Here is a 16,989-nt window from a genome sequence, read left to right as displayed (position 1 = left end):
CGAAGACGGTGTTAAAAGAGACAGTTTACACAGGATTGAGAATGGAGTGAAGGCAAAAAAAAAAAAAAAAAAAAGCCTGAAGGCACAGGAGAAGAGAGAAGCAACCAGAATGTGTGGAAGTCCTGCCAGTCAGGTGCTCTGAACAGTAGAGGAAGCGTCAGCCACCGGCAGACCCCACAGGAGGGACCGTAGAGACAGAGATACTCCCTGTCCTCACTCTTCAGCCTGCATTGAAAATCCAGCAGAGGCCAGTGGACTCGGGAGTGTGGATACAAAACAGGTCAGCTTGCCGGGGCCTAAGCCGGGCGAAGAGTGGAACACACAAAGGCAGGGGCGTGTGGACCGTATCCGATCTAACAAATACAAATTAATACTCCCTTTTACGAATAGGAAAAACTATTGTCCTCGTGAGGTTACGTCCTCAGATTCAGAGCCTCAAAACACCGATTCCTGTTTTGAGATCCAGAAACTGTGAGTCTGGCCAGTTAGCTCTGATACAACAGTTCTTCTAAATCCACCGGGAATTCCATGAAGATGACAACTTTGTTCGTGGCTATCACTTTATTTGAATTTTCACTCATTGGATATTTTCCCCCGGAGGAAATCTTAGCGACATAAAGAACCGATCTCAGATGTGAAAAGAATGGCAGCAAACAAGGTTCTCTCCCCTGGTCTTCGCATCACCGAAGGCTTCTCCTTTGTGAAGAGAGGTGCCCAGTGACTTTCCATCCTACCGAGGTGAGATAACTAAGGAAGAAAAAGGACGTCGAATTAAAAATTTCAATAGTGTTCCTCTAGTTAAATGCATAGATGAAACCACTGTCCTTTACCTTCATAAACGAGTGAGTTTCCTGTCCTTAGCCCAGTCTTGGACAACTGCATCTCCAAATATAAGGTAGAAGATCAATCCTGATAGGTTAATGGCAAACAACAACAGAAAGACATTCCTCCATCCGAATTCGGGATCCTGAGGACACAAAACCTCCAGTAAAGTTTCCTCCTTCATCCTTTTTTTGCTACGAGCCCATATTTATAGTTTAGAAGACCATATTTGCTAATGGCTCTCCACGTAGACGTTCATTTCCTGCAAGAGGCTTGATGGTTGGAAAGAAAGAATTTCAGAGTGCATTTAGAATATTCCTAATAAATGGGATTTGGGGACCTTTACAATTAACCTACAGAACTGCGCTTGTCACTATTTATCGAAGTGCCATGCGTTTTCTCTTGTGTGCAAATCATGACACGCCAAGTACGCTAAGAGTGTTTTCTTCTTGTGTTGCTGTGGCGTGGGGGAAACACTGCAGGCTCTGGAGCTAGACGGGTCTAAGAAGGAAGAATTCTGACTCTGCATCCTCTCAGCGGAAAGACTTGTTCTATCAGATTTTCAGCTTTATCATCAGGAAGTGAGGATCACAGTATACCATTCTCATAATGGGCATGGGCATCAATAATTAAATGCGATTACTGCGTATGAAATACCTACAATCATGCCTGCGTGTACGAGACACGTCAGCACATCTGCTTTTACTGTCTGCTTTGGGATGGTTATGCAAATGAAAATTTCACCGCGCTGCCAAAGACGTGGCAAGTTGCATCGGGGCATGGAATTTACCATCTCACGACATCGGTACGGCTGTGTGATTTCAGTTTCAAAGACTGAATGTTGCCAGGGGATCATCACTTCTTTGGCTTCAGAACAAGGAAAGACTGAGGTCACGAAAGGAATCGTTCTACATTTTTCTCTGCCAGGTTGACCTCATGACAAAGTTACCCACAGTTTGCTTTTATTTTCTACGACGCGAGCACATGCTTTAGGGACGCTACTAACTTTACGAATGGATTTGGCAGAGCATCTTCAGAGTCCTTGACCCGAACACCCTACCTGACTGAGGAGAAACCCGCTGATGGTGGATGCCAGGATAGCTGCTGTGTATCCGAATTCCCTTGAGGCTCCCATGAGAAAACTGGAATGCCTGTGGGTGACAGGAATGTTCCAGGCTAGATCCAGAGATGCTTCACGGTATCCTTCAGCCTCGCTCGTGTAATTACATCAGAAAGGACTTGCACTGTGTACGTTCAGTGAGAGGCACTGAGACGAATCAATAACCCCCCTCTCCCCACATCCCTGAAAAAAATGGCCACAGGTCCATCTGTGGTCCTTGCCTGTGATTTATTCTGTCCCAAAGTTTGGGGCTCCCAGAAAGCTTCGGGCTAAGTCTTTTTCAGAATAGGTGAAATATAAGAGTGGAGATGACCATCCTACCTCGGAGCAATGTCTAAGGCGTTGATATAGATCCCTGACTGACAGAAGGGGGTTAACCCACATGAGACTACAAGGAGAGTCATTGTGGTGACGTAGTCAGGGGTGAGGTAGGACAGAGCCACGAGGAGCACTGAAGAGGGGAAATTTCCTAGGAATGAGGAACAGACAAACAATGAGATACACCTTTGGCTGTTGTATTTGTATGTTTTGTGAATCATCTGACCCTCAAGCCCTGTTCTTACCAAGAAATGTGGCAATTTTCCTCACGGTAACGAGCCTAAAATTCTTGGTCAGGAGGAAATCTGCCAGTTGGCCTCCCAGGATACCAGTGACCCAGGAAATGATAAAAGGAAAGGCAGACAGGAACCCATTCTGAGGGGGAAAAGATGTGAGTAAATCATCATAATAGGGGTGGTGAGCCCACACCTTTTTTTGAGAAACCACTGATAATCATACTGACAACCCCGAAGACAACCCTGAGAGCGGGGGAGGAGCAGAGAGAGAGAGAGAGACAGAGGATCCAAAGCAGGTTCTGGGCTCCGTGCTGACAGGCTGACAGCAGACAGCCAGATGCGGGGCTCGAACTCACCCAACTGTGAGATCATGACCTGAGCTGAAGTCAGATGCTCAACCGACTAAGACACCCAGGCGCCCCTAAGGCCATTCTTTCTTTCTCATTTCTTTTTTTTTTTTTTAATGCTTATTTTATTTTTAAGAGAGAGAGAGAGAGAGCATAGCATGGCCAGGGCGGGGGGCAGAGAGAGAGGGAGACACAGAATCCGAAGCAGGCTCCAGGCTCCGAGCCATCAGCCCGAGGGGGGACTTGAACCCACCAACGGCAAGATCATGACCTGAGCTGAAGTCAGATGCTCAACCGACGAAGCCACTCAGGCGCCCCTGAAATCCTACTTTCTTAACAACATCAGGAGCCTTTTCAGTCATGTCCTTAGAGAAGCTACCAGCGTGAGTGTTAAATATTAGATCATTTCGTGGTAGGTAGTAGAGGATACACTTTCCTGGATGGAACCATTTGTGAAGACGAAGTGATTGGTGAGTCATGCGCGCTGGAGAAAGGCCCAGAGGGAAAGGCACTCACGTCTCTGATATTAATGTTGAACACCGAGCTGATGTAAGTTGGCATGTATACAATCAGTATGGTGATCATCCACTGATGGCTGAAACTGCACAGACAAATGGCATACAGGGGTAGAGACCTGAGCATGGCCTTGAACGGAAGAGGCTGCTTATGAGGGCTGACCTGGAAACAAGCGTACTGGTTAGGACGGTAAGATCTGGGCCGGGCCCACGCGTGAGCTTCGTCACCCCCTCGAAATGCAGAGGCCGACGCGAGCTCTCTGCAGATGGTCGCAGCCCTTACGTGTACCTGTTGGGCCAAGGAAGATACGATATACTCCCTTTCTGTGACGCTTATCCATGGGTGAGAGACGGGGTCATCATACACCAGAACAAACCAGAGAAGGCAGTAGACAAAGCCAGTGCCTCCTGTAAGCAGAGGATAAAATTGGTTACCATGCCGGTTTCTGCTTTCTGTGGAAATTTCTTTTATGTTGGCACATTTTCGAGCGCAAGTCCTGGGACAAGCCCTTGCTCATAATATCCCCTTTGCAAGTCTCAAAAAAAAAAAAAAGAGCGCACAAATATCACAACTTTCTAGAACCCTCTTTTTTTTTTTTTTTTTTTTTACATCTCTTGATTATTCATATGTATGGAAATCACAGACCCTAGGACTTGGTTTTCTCAACCTTTTTAATATTATCGAAGGAAAGCTGTCCCTTTCAGCGCTTTCGACGGTAAACGTGTAGGTTTTCGCATTAAGCAACCCTCCAAGTTCTCCACGGACGCCAGCTTGGCTCACCTTTGACGCTAACTACTGGTAGTTGGCACAGACACTGCAGGGGGAGGGCTCAGTCCCACAAGGCTGCCCCCCACTGCAGATGCCAGTCACAAGCAGTGGGTCCCCGGGTTACGCACGCTTCTGACTTGACTGCAAAGGGGGGGTTCCTACAACCCCCTCTCAGTTTTGATAATTTGCTGGAACATCTCACCAAAGTCAAGGAAGCATTTACTTACATTTACTTAAGTCTGCCAGTTTGTTACAAAGGATATTGTACAGGCTGCAGATGAACAGCCAGACAAACAGGTACACAGGGCAAGGTCTGGAAGGGGTTCTGAGCACAGGAGCCCCTGTGGAGCTGGGATACGCCACCCTCCCAGCACATGGAGGTGTTCACCGATCTGGAAGATCCCACGGTTCAGGGATCTTTAGGGAGGTGACATCACGTAGGCATAATAGATTATTAACTCATCCTGCAGCCTCCTTCCCTCCTGGAGGATGGAGGCTGAAACTTCCAAGCTTCTAATCGGGGTTTGTTCTTTCTGGTGCCCAGCCCTCATCGTGAAGCTGTCTCGGGTCCACCAAGAGCTGTCTCGTTAGGACAAAAGATGTTCATAACACTCAGGCAATTACAGGGGTTTTAGGAGCTCTGGGTCGGAACCTGGGGACAGAGACCACATCCACATTTCTTAACTGTGTCACAGTGAGCCATTGTAACAGGTGTTCAGAGGTTCTCTCATTCTTAATTGCATTCCCCTCATGACGAAAGATGTTGAACACCTTTCCATGTGTTTACTTTCCCTCTCTGAAGCGTCTTTGCCACTGCTAAACCATTTTTTGTTCTGTTTTCTTATAATTGAATGTTGAGAATTATTTACACATTCTGGATAAAAGTCTTCATTACATACGTGTTTTGCAAGTATTTTTTCCCTGTCTTTATTATCCTAATAACGGCTCGTAAAGACAAGTTTTTACTCTGATGAAATCCAGCCTATCAGTTTGTAATTTTACGGATCAAGCCTTTGGTGTCACGTCTAAGAAATCTTTGCCTAACTAGAGAGCAAGGGTTTTCTCATAGGCTTTCTTCTGGAAGGATAATAACTTCAGATTTTAAAATTAGGTCCAGGATTTATTTTGAGTTTGTTTTTGTGTAGGGTATAAGACTGGACCAAAGTATCCAGTTTTTGAGCGACATCTTGTTGAAAAGCCTATTCCTTTCTCCATTGGATTCCCTTTGCATCTTTGCCAAAAATCAACTTACCTTTTATGTGTGCGTCTGTTTGGGACTGTGCTCCGCTGATTTATTTTCTGCCAATATGCCAACACTGCCGTGTCCCGATGGCGTAATCTTCTGTGTCTTAACATCGGGCAGTGTGAGTCCTCCAACTTTGTAACTCATTTGCAAAATTATTTGGCTCTTCTAGAATCCTGTTATTTTCATGAGCACAGTTTTCAGGGCATCGGTCTTTCCCACCTTTTGTCGGATTTATTCCTATGTTACGTACTTGCCCAAGCTATTGAAAACGGTACTGCTATTTTTAATTTAAATTTCTTAGTCTCTCAACTTTGGTGTGGCGAAAAATGTCCTTATTTTGTCCGTTTTTGACATTTTCCCCCCCAGAATTCTATGTTGACGGTTTGTTTCTTTGTTTGTTTTCCTTGCGGGACGTGAAAACTTTTATTTCACTGCCTTCCTCCTTGCGTTGCTTCCGACAGGAAGGCTACCCTCTTCACTGTCTCTGTTGTTCTGTGTGTGATATGTATTTAGCTTTCACTGCTTTTAAAATTTTCATCTTTATCACTGGCTTTCAGCCATCCGGTTACCTATAACTTGGTGTCGTTTTCTTCATGTCGCCTGTGCTTGAGACCCATTGTTCTTGGGTCTGTGAGTGTGTAGTTTTCATTGACTTTGGCCACCCTTCACCCATTATTCTAACCTCGGTGCCAGTTCTGCGTCCGTTTTGATTGATCTTTTTACTCTTCTTCTTACAGGTTGTGTTTTCCTGCTTTTATGTTGCCACGCCTGGTAATCTGCGATGGGAACCAGACATCGTGGATGGCACCGAGGTGGGTGCTGAGTGTCTTTGTCTTCCTCTACCAGATTTTTGAGCTTTTTGTCTGCGCTACAGTTAGCTTGCAGAGAAATAGTTCGATCCTTTTAGGTCTTGCGTCGTCATTTGTCAAAGGGCCCCGCAGCGCTTCCTCTGGAGCCGCTGGAGAAAGAAGGCGGTGGCCATTCTGCCCAACTGCCTCTGAATTGTCAGTGTTTTCAGTCTGTCTTGTGGAAACAGACTCTGTCTCCGATTCTTTGCAAGTCCTCGATTCTGTTCTTTAATCTTTTCCAGGGATTTTCCCCACCACGGGCTCAGATGATGTCTTCACGCACGTGCCCCGCAAATAACCGGGTTTCCTCTGTATGTCGTTGCCTTTATTGGGTGCTCTTTCCTGCCTCACACTCTCCCGGCTTTTAGATTTGTCTCCTCAGTTCTGTTTCTGCTGGGTTCCCTCTTCTTGCGCCCTGCCCTAGACCTCCAGGTTGTGGTCCCTCCTCGCCTTCGCCTTGTTGGTGTTTAGTGTTTTCTCTCCTTTTGGAAACTTGCACCCAACCCAGGCCCCTGTCCTGATGCACTTGATGGGAGAGAAAACCCACAGCGGTGGCTTGCTCTCTGCGCGTCTTTCTTTCATCTGTCCCAGACCACTGCTCTGCAAGCCTGTCACCTGCAGCCGGAACCGGGCAGGGGGAGGCGGGGGGGGGGGGTGGTTTGCGCATGCCCAACCACTGCGTGCTAATGATGCTTTATGGCAGATCGATAGCATCGCAGACTGATCCTTGGACACTCGCCCTGAATACGAAACCCTGGAATGGGGAGAGAGCTGCTTACCAAAGATATAGAAGACAAAAGGCCACCCGAGGGTTTGGCTGATGATGCCACCCAGGAGGATGATGGTGAAGGTTCCCAGCATCATTCCTGCAAAGAGACAGAGTAACCTGTGGGGCTGTGGACCGCCACTGGATAGACACCGACAGGATGACGGATGATATGTTAACGTGGTGTCACCAACCATAACCAGACTAGCATATCGGAATACGTGAACTTCAGATTTATCACTTAGTTCTCCTGAGGGCCCATTTTTCTGGCAGTTCCCTAATAGCATTGCAGACAACAGCCATGCTTCTTCCTCCCGTGTTATTTTAATTTTTAATTACACAAGTCATGTGACATGTGCTTATTGAGAAAGTAAATTATCACGAAGCAGAGTCCCGCGACGTGCCACCCCCGTCCGTTCCCACTCTGGTCTCTAATGTTAACCATTACCTGTTATGTGATATATGGTTGCATAGCTTTCCTCCCTGCAAACATATATAATATGTATCTACACACACACACTTACCTCTTTGTAAAGGCATTTAAGCGACATGCAGGCAGAAAGCTAGATTGGTCTGTTACGGTGCTGATAACACTTTTGATCTCCCTGGCTTCACAGAGCATTCTCATGCATAGCAGGGCACCCTTCCTTCCAACAACTTTTCCAGAACTAGGCTCTTACGTGTTTTTATTTTCCAGGTTAACATCAACTTGTCAAATCACAGATGCGTGAGTTTTTATTTGTTTGTTTGTTCCTTTTATTTGTTATCTACTTATTTAGTTTTCCACTCAGTTTTTCTTGTTTTTTAAGGTTTATTTATTTTCTAGAGAGAGAGAGGATGCATAAGCCGTGTTCATCAACGATAAGTAATTCACTAAGAATGACATGTTTGTCTTGGAATGTAGGTAGAAAAAGGTGGAAAGAGCAGCACACACATAATACTAAGTAGGCAATAATCACAAACACAAGACTCTAGCTGTTCACGGGCATATTCAATCGGAGACGTGCGGGAACCAGAGAAAAGTGTGCGAGCAGGAAACGAGAGGGAGGGAGCAGCCACTTCCACAAGGTCACTGTCTTCCTTCCGAGATTTTAAACCTTCCTTCCATGCTTTCCACGGAAGGCCGTCTCCCTTCATTTAGGTATCCAGACCACTCATGGCAGTTAAAAATGTTAGCGATTATACTCTTCGTTACCAACGACTATTCTTATAGCAGCCTGGTTTTTTTAATTACTTTCTTTAAATTTTTAATTGAAGCATGGTTGATACTAGTTGCAGGTGTACCACATAGTGATTTGAAAATTACACACATTACAAAATGCCACAGTAAGCATAGTCACCGTCTATCCCCATGCTAAATTGGTACAACATTATCGAGTATGTTCCCTAGGCCGTACTTTTCATTCCCTTGACTTATTTATTTTATACCTGGAACTTTGTATCTCTTAATCTCCCTCCCCTATTTGGCCTATCTCCCACCCCCACCCAACCGCTGGAAACCACTGGTTGGTTCTCTATATTTATGAGTCCGTTTCTCTTTCCTGTTGTTATTGTTATTTGGTGGTGCTTTTAGATGCCGCGTATAAGTGAGACTGCACGATACTGTCTTTCTCTGTCTGACTTACAGGACTTAGAGAAACAGCCTTTTTGGGTTCATTCATGTTGCAAATGGCAAGATTTCGTTCTTTTTGGTGACCAAACAATATTCCATTATGTCAACACACCGTATCTTCTTCATCCATCCATCTGTTGGTGGACATCTGGGCTGCTTTCCTATCTTGGCTATTGTAAACGATGCTGCAGTAAACCCAGGAGTGCATATGTCTTTTGCACTGGTGTTTTCATTTCCCTTGGGTAAATACTCAGATGTGCAGTTATTGGGTGGTTTGGTACTTTTATTTTTAGCTTTTTGAGGAAGCTCTCTCCTGTTTTCCACGGTCGCTGCACCAGTTTCCATTCCTACAAATAGGACACAGAGATTCTCTTTTCTCCACATCCTCACCAACCCTTATTATTTCTTGTCTTTTGGATGCTCGCCGTTCTGACGGTTTTTTCTTTTTAAATAAACGTCATGATACATGGTCCCTTAGATCTCTCCCGTGGTATTGGTTAATCATGTAAAAGTTTCTTTTAATTTCTTCTTCATTTGGATTTGTTCTCACGGTTTTTGAGTTTGGTCTCTCTCTTTTGTGCTCTTGTTTTCTTTAAGATGTTTGAGGTTTTGTGGGGGGAGGGGGTCAATCTCAATCCTTGAGAAGCCCCATTAGTCAGCTGCGATGACGGATGTGAGTTTCCTCATAGTCCAAATTAGTGGACTATTCCCCTATCAGTGGATATGAGCTCTGGTGACAGAAAATACTTCTCCAGGGTTGTAAAGGGCTCTAGAGGGTCCAGAGGGGGGTGAGATCAGTCAGCGTGTGTGTGTGTATGTGTGTCTTGTTTTCTGGGCTTGAAGAGTCCCTGACTCCCTCGTGATCCGTAAGTTAGCTGGGGAGTTACCCCAGTTTTCTTATCCAGAAACTACTTCATCAGTCTCCTGGTTGTTAGCCTTATTCTTTCTGTTTTTCATTCTTCCCCAGTATTTTTAGAATATTCATTCCAGATACACTGTCCAGGCAAATCATGATCAGAACAACTGAGAACTCTGCCAAAGAAGATTAAGTTAGATCTGTGCCTCATACATAGAATACCAATATAGACTCCCAGTGTATTAGAAATTTAGGTATGAAAACGAAATCAGGCAAGTTCAAGGAAAAACGTGGGTGGATGCTTTTGTAACTTGTCCATCTATGACTCAAAATCCAGAAGCCATAAAAGAAAAGGATGATCAATTTAAATATGCAAGAATATATTTTTTACACATAGGAAAAGTCATTACAAGCAAAGCCGTGTTATAAATGACAACTTGGGGAAAAATAACAGAAAGCGGGGCACCTGGGTGGTTCAGTCGATTGAGCGTCCGACTTGGGCTCAGGTCACGATCTCAGGGTTCATGAGCTCGAGCCTCGCGTCGGGCTCTGTGTCGACAGCTTGGAGCCTGGAGCCTGCTTCGGATTCTGTGTCTCCCTCCCTCTCTGCCCCTCCCCCACTCGCACTTTGTCTGTCTCTCTCTCTCTCCGAAAAATAAACATTTAAAAAATTAAAAAAAAAAAATAACTAAAAGTCATGGCACAAAGGATCCATCTCCTTAATTTATAAATATTTGGTCACCGCTGAGGAAAAAAGAAAAACACATTCAACAGAGAAATTCTCACGTACCCCAGAGTTAGAATGTTGGATTGAGTGGGCTCATTTCGGTTATGTGTTTCTACCTGATAGAGCGAGGGTGCAGAGGCGGCTTCGTTCACATGGAGGACCCCATCTCTCCCAAAGCGCGTGCTGGCCCCCAAGTATCGAGCCCTGAAGTCAAAACAGTTAGAGCTGTTGGTATGTGGTGCCATGTAGAAATTCATATCCATTTCATATTCGCAAACTGTCTGGATACCTGGGCTAGGCCCTGGACTATTCGAGTTGCAATGAGGAAGGCTAGCCCCAGGTCAGCCGCCAGCGGGGTGAAGATAATGAGAAGGGAGGATACAACCAAAGAAACGCCAACCACACGCTTTGTTCCTATTCTTCCAGCCAGGTACCCGCTGGGAGCCGTTGTCAGCATCATGCCGTAGTTGACGGAACCAAAAATGATGCCTTGGATTTGAGGGCTCCAGTCATACACAGGGGCCTTGAAGAAACAGAGAATGCTGTAGTAAGCCGTTTACAGGAAGGTTCTTACATTACTGAAGACACCTCTTTATATCTCTCACTTGCTTTCAAATCACTATTTCGCCAAGTAAAACTTCTCTTAAGTGTTCATTTATTTTGAGAGAGAGAGAGAGCACGAGCAGGGGTGGGGCAGAGAGAGAGGGAGAGAGAGAGAGAGAGAGGGAATCCCAAACAGCCTCTGTGTTGTCAACGTGGGGCCCAATGCAGAGCTCGAACTCACGAACCGTGAGATCATGACCTGAGCCAAAATCTCAGGAATCGGACGCTTAACTGACTGAGCCACCCGGGTGTCCCCCCCAAATAAAACTTTTTAACATACAAGCTCTAAACAAACAGCACAAACAAGAACACAGCTTAAATCTCGTATTGCTTACCTCTGCTGGAAGACTGTTTGGTGCATCATTTGAGCCACCAAGTGCATCAAGAGGCAGACTCTCGGTGGAGCCATTAAACTGGGACTGATGGTTTGTGCCGTTGACCATGGCCACCATGCTGATGTTGATGGCAGCATACTGTGCCATCAGTATAAAATTGCAGAAATGTGCCATAAAGGCTATTCCATAGCGAGTGGAGCGGAAGCTTAGAACTGGAAATATCATAACATGACATTAGTGCTTTCCTTATTAAGCCATCATTTGCTTCTCACAAGTTATACCACGGGAAGGTACCACAGACCATCACCTAATGAGTTAAATGGCTTTGCTATTGGCTTTAGGAAAGATACAAAAGGAGGCAATCACTGAGTTGAACTGAAGGTTGTTTTCATACCATGACTGTATAGAGACTGACTTGCTCTGAGGCATCTATCCTTCCTATGGTTTCGTCTCTCCCGTTCTTGGGTTATTGTATTCTATAGTTGATGAAATTACTCGGAAGTAAATACCTGGGTGGCAAAATATACATTTTATATACATATAAGGAAGTATATGTATATGTACCTATTTAAGTCACATAATTTAATCAACTAAATTTAATTAAATTACATAATTTATATTGTATGTCCTATATTACACGTTATATATAGAAAATGTAATTTTTTAAACTCTGAGGGAATTGTTCGTTGGGGTAGATGATTGTTCTCCACATGTGTCCAGTCATTGAGGACAAGCTTTCATTTAAAGTTTAAAATCAAGCCCCTAGGGGTGCCTGGGTGGCTCAGTCGGTTAAGCGTCCGACTTCGGCTCAGGTCACGATCTCACGGTCCGCGGGTTCGAGCCCCGCGTCGGGCTCTGGGCTGATGGCTCGGAGCCTGGAGCCTGCTTCCAATTCTGTGTTTCCCTCTCTCTCTGCCCCTCCCCCGTTCATGCTGTGTCTCTCTCTGTCTGAAAAATAAATAAACGTTAAAAAAAAATTTTTTTAAATAATAAAAAAATAAAATAAAATCAAGCCCCTAGAAAGATTTTCTCATTAGAGAAATTGACAACTACAAACTATGAAAAAATATAGCGAAAAAAATAGCAGAAAGAGAAATGAGCACAGCATTCAAGGCTGTTTTTGTATTTCTGGGGAAGATGGCTGTTGCCGGGAAGAGGCTATTGCAATAATGCAGAAGAGAAGTGAGGAACATTGGATTGTGGCGGGAGCAGCAGAAGCGGGAAAGTGTAATCGGATCCCAAATGGACCCACGGGGTGGGGGAAAGGCACACTAAATCAAGCTTTAGGTTTTACAGACCAGTGGGGGAGGGGCACCAGAGAGGTTCTTGTCTAGGAACTAGAAGAGTAGAGTTGAGGTTCACTGAGGAAGGGAGTTGTGTGGCCAGAGCAGGGGTTTGGGGAGTGTGGGGATCAACAACTTATTGTTGGACCAACAGAGCTCCCTTTTAGGCACTCTGAGTGTTGAGAATGTTGTTGGATACACAACTCTAGAGTTTAGAAGAGAGGTAGGAGTTGAGGTATAATACTGGGAGTTAATAATCTACACATGATACCTGAAGCCATGATAGTTGGGGAATGAGAACACAGAGAGAAGAGAACCAAGGACTGACCCTGGGGGTTCCAATGTTTAGAAAGGCCAAATGAATGGGGAGAGACCAACAAAGGAAACTGAAAAGGGATGATCAGTAGGTTTTGGAAGAAAACTAGGAGAGTGTGGTGTCCTGAAAGCCCAGGGGAAAAGGGCTGCAGGGAGGAGGGAGTCAGCAGGTGCGTCAGATGGCTCCGATAGGTCATGGAACATAATGACTGAGAATTAATTCACTAAATCCTCTGAAGCCGCTACCACGGCTATCCTCATTTTATGGATGAGAAGGACATAGATACAGAGAGACCCGCTATGTGTCAGGTGTCTATGCTGTTAACCGTTGTTGGGCAAGTATATGATGGCTTTTATTTTGTCCTAGATGACCCCATGAGAATACCTTTGCTGTAAGTCAAGTGCACTCATCTGTGGGGTTTACATGGTGTGGGATAAGAGGTCCCTGTGTGTCTTCAAGAAGTCCTCAAAACTTCAAGGAAGGAGGTACCTTGAGATAACAAAAGAGTCTTCCCCCACAAGGACATACTGTTTTCTCATTTAGTGAATGGGGTGGGAGGGGCAGAATTTGGGAAAAAAACTGTAAAACATACCCAAATTAGAGTGAGAAGCTCAAATACAATGTTTTTGTGAAAGTTTTCCTTCCTGATTCAAAGCTGGGTGGTGACTTCTTATGTCAATCAAGTCAACTAATAATTTGTGAGTTCTTGTGTTCTCTGATTTCTCCACATGGCCTGGGATCTTAGAGACCAAAGGCTACTGAAAAACAGTATCAGCAAACCAAGAGACTAATGGCTCACAAATGAGTGGGTTGAACATCAGTCTCGTTAGGTTGCTGAAAGATTAAGTAGAGGATGTGTTTAAAAGGCTAAGCCTGATGCTTGCTTGCTAATAGGTATTTCCTACAATCTACTACATGTGTCCTTAAAGATTGTTTCTGTCCTATGTCCATAATGGATGAATCATTCCAGCCATATCCACTCTAATAGATTGGTGCCAGCGTCATGCTGGCTGTGAAATATTTTCAAGGATTACCCTTAGCTACATGAGAGTGTGTGAGTTTGTATGTATGTGTGAGTGTGTGCAAATTAATAAATATCTTATAGGCATAGTATTTAGCCGCTGGAAGAGAGCACTGACACTATGAAATCGTCGACTTTTGAAACTTGAAGGTTCTATATGGAAGAATTCGATACTACTCTAATCAGAGTCCAGGAGACTTGTTTTTTAACATGATGTGACAAACAGAGCCTAGGGTGGCTCCAATGATTCCCACCTCATGAGTTCACAAATGTGTCTAATCCCCTCCACTTGAATGGGGGCAAGACTTATGAGCTGCTTCTAGCCAGCAAGTGAAGGGATGCACTCTCATGATTTTCATTATAAGACTCCAAACTGAAGCTGGATACTTTACTCATGGGCTTGATAAAGGACTCCAAGAGTTGGAGAAGCCCACACGGTAAGGAACTATGGGCTGCCTCTAGGACAAGACAGTGGCCTCTAGCCAAAATCCTGCCCAAACCAGGACCTTCAGCTGTACGGTTGTAAGGGGATGAATTCTCCCAACAACCTGAATGATCTTGGAAGTGGGATCTTCCCCAGTCTAGCCTCCAGATGAGAACACAACCTGGACAACTGCTCAGTTGCAGCCTTGTGAGATGTAGAGAAGAACCAACTAAACCAAGGTATGTCTTAGCCCCTGACCCACAGAAGTTGTGACATCGTAAATGTGTGTCATTTTAGGCCATTAAGTTTGTGGTAATATGTTTGCAGGGATAGAAAATAAATACGGTTGGCATCAAATAATAAAGATGCGTTATATATATTAACAGACTACATGAAAGATTTTTTTGGAGGAGAGGGCACACATTGAAAGATGTTTGCATTGCACAGCATTGAAATTTGTTACAAGGCTAAAATAAGACACCAATAAAAAGAGAAAATCTAAGGAACAATAGAAAAACATCCAAAAAAATCATACAGTGAGTAAAGGACATTACGGCAATTCATGGAGGAAAGCTAAATTATACAGGTGATTCTGAGCTAGCTGGTTAGATATATGGAAAAATAAAGTTGGAACAATATCTCATATTTTAAATCAAAATAAAGTCAAGGTATAATACTGTAGCAGTGCGTTTTGTCAAATTAAAGCTGCCATTGATTTTAAGATGTGTCATTTTTTGTTCCACTAAAAATCAATTGATAAGCTAATCAAAAAATCAAACTTAATAGATTCTGAATCTATCAAACTGAGTGCCTGAGCTCTCCCTCCCAAGCTTGGTCCACCCACATTCTTTCCCAACTCAGATGATGGAAATTCTATCCTTCCAGACACTTGATTTCTTTCTTTTGCACCTTAGATCCAGGCTGTCTAGAACATACTATTGTCTTTACATTGAAAATGTGTACAGAATCCAACCACTTCTCACCAGAGCCATTGCTGTCTCTTGGTTTAGAGCTGTTTCCAGAGGATTCTGGCTACCAACACCTCTTGCTTGGATATTTGCAATAGCCTTTAACTTGACTTCCTGCTTCCAATCTATTTTATGGTTTTTTTTAATGTTAATTTAGTTGAGAGAGAGAGAGAGAGAGAGAGAGAGAGAGAGAGAGCAACTGGGGGAGGGGCAGAGAGAGAGGGAGACACCGAATCCGAAGCAGGCTCCAGGCTCGGAGCTGTCGGCACAGAGCCCGACACGGGGCTTGAACTCATGAACCACGAGATCATGACCTGAGCCGAAGTTGGACGCTCAACCGACTGAGCCACCCAGGTGCCCCTCCAATCTATTTACAGTATAGCGAATGAACTGTTGTAGTCATGCCACAAATTAGATCACCCCCTTTTCCACTCAAAATCCTCCATGTGGCTTCACTTAGTTCAGATTGAGTACTAAGGTCTCTATGGTGGCCAGTGGAAAGGAAATATTTACGGCCTTTGCATCAAAATTTTCATTTCTTAGGAATACACGCTGAAGAAATAGTAATTCCAGCTTCGGACAAGTGCTATGTTAAAGAATGTTTGCATAGGCATAATATATGTAAAGATAGCTTAGTAGCAAAACAAAACTCTAACTTAAATTTCCAACCACAAGAGGATGTTTCAGGTAAATAATGCTCCATCTATTGGACATCCTGAAACACTAATACGCATCCTTAAGAATAGTTGTGAGTATTATAAAGCAATATGGAAACGTGTGTGTGGTCAAATTAAAAGTTTTCTTACTATACCTAATTAAGCAATACAATTATGTTTACAATATTCTATGCAGCGACAAGAAGAATACACAATAGTGGGTGTATACAAATTTGGCAGCAACTATCAAAAACTGTAAATGCACACGGACAAAGATTAAAAAATAATCATCAGAAATGCAAGATTTTTTTCGAACAGTGATATTTATTTCCTTCATATATTTGAAAAGCACACATTAATATTACCTGATTTTTAAAAAGAATTCAACAACTTATATGAATTCATTTGTTTGTCTTATGACAGTGCACGTAAAGAATCCACTACCAAATCCTAAACCCAAGGAGTCAAGGTTGAGTTTACCTTTCTTGGGAACGAGACTCTCATCCACTCGTGTATCTTGGGAGTATTTAGTCTTCCCTGCTGTGGGACTCAATTCCGTCATGGTGGCCATCGTGTCCTTTCCCCAGATGTTTTTCACCTATCGGGGCAATATGCAATCCACAGGTGTCAGCCAAGAGAGACTCCTCTGATACGCATAAACAGTGGTCACCAAACAATTTAAAGCTAGGCCATTTCATGTGGGTGGGGTCCTGGGAGGATCATTATTCCCTCCAGGCCTCCTACAACCGGTGCACCATGCCTAACGGGAGGAACTGTTTATTATTAGGATCTAGAGTGGTCCCTGTGTGCCAGGGTAAGAGTGCTGGCTTTGGATCTGGGCATTTCCAAGTTCAAATCCAGGCTCATGATTTACCTAACGTGCCAAATGTCACCAGGAGCAGATTTGTGTGTTTCCGTTTCTTATCTGTTGTTAGTAAGAATACCCACCACCACCACAGCGGCAGCACCTTCATCAAGGATCACAAGAGTTCAATAGACTGCCCAGGTCTGGCACTCAACGAGTGGTTGTCACATAGTCTACTGTCATCGTTGTCGGAGCCACCACAGATGTGGGTCACTTCAGACCTGTGCTCCTCTAGAATCTTCTACTGCACCCGAAAACCTGCTTTCTAGTGCCCCCATGATTCCCAAACTGCTTCCCCATTTGACCCCCCGTGAGGGTTCCTGTATGTATGTCACT

The 16,989-nt window shown here is 44.2% G+C and overlaps 1 protein-coding gene and 1 long non-coding RNA gene across 2 annotated transcripts in view; one reads left to right on the top strand and one right to left on the bottom strand.

Annotated features, from left to right (window-relative positions):
• The window catches only part of LOC122238531, a 70,172-nt gene that overhangs the window by 42,877 nt on the left and 10,306 nt on the right, over positions 1-16,989 (top strand). The window contains exon 3 of the long non-coding RNA XR_006217456.1: positions 6,111-6,185. This is a non-coding gene — a long non-coding RNA (uncharacterized LOC122238531). The remainder of the gene's footprint in view (positions 1-6,110; positions 6,186-16,989) is intronic.
• On the bottom strand, positions 536-16,359 carry SLC17A3 (solute carrier family 17 member 3). The gene is made up of 12 exons (XM_015540480.2): positions 16,269-16,359; positions 11,121-11,332; positions 10,472-10,705; positions 10,299-10,386; positions 7,001-7,087; positions 3,648-3,766; positions 3,360-3,521; positions 2,506-2,635; positions 2,264-2,411; positions 1,883-1,973; positions 831-967; positions 536-747 (listed from the first exon to the last, which is right to left on the bottom strand). Exons 1-11 carry the CDS (start codon positions 16,357-16,359, stop codon positions 833-835), a joined length of 1,497 nt encoding a protein of 498 aa, XP_015395966.2. The 3' UTR covers positions 536-747; positions 831-832.

The sequence above is a fragment of the Panthera tigris genome, chromosome B2 (assembly GCF_018350195.1).
Source record: "Panthera tigris isolate Pti1 chromosome B2, P.tigris_Pti1_mat1.1, whole genome shotgun sequence".
Lineage (NCBI taxonomy): Eukaryota > Metazoa > Chordata > Mammalia > Carnivora > Felidae > Panthera > Panthera tigris.
Note: the sequence above shows the minus strand (reverse complement) of the source record. Positions and strands in the feature narration are given on the sequence as shown.

Excerpts from the sequence above, each read along its gene's own strand:
- SLC17A3 (XM_015540480.2), bottom strand. The coding sequence starts at position 16,359 with ATGGCCACCATGACGGAATTGAGTCCCACAGCAGGGAAGACTAAATAC. Across the intron at positions 11,333-16,268 it reads GAGTCTCGTTCCCAAGAAAG|TTCTAAGCTTCCGCTCCACT; the intron begins GTAAACTCAACC and ends TGATATTTCCAG. Across the intron at positions 10,706-11,120 it reads CAAACAGTCTTCCAGCAGAG|GCCCCTGTGTATGACTGGAG; the intron begins GTAAGCAATACG and ends TGTTTCTTCAAG.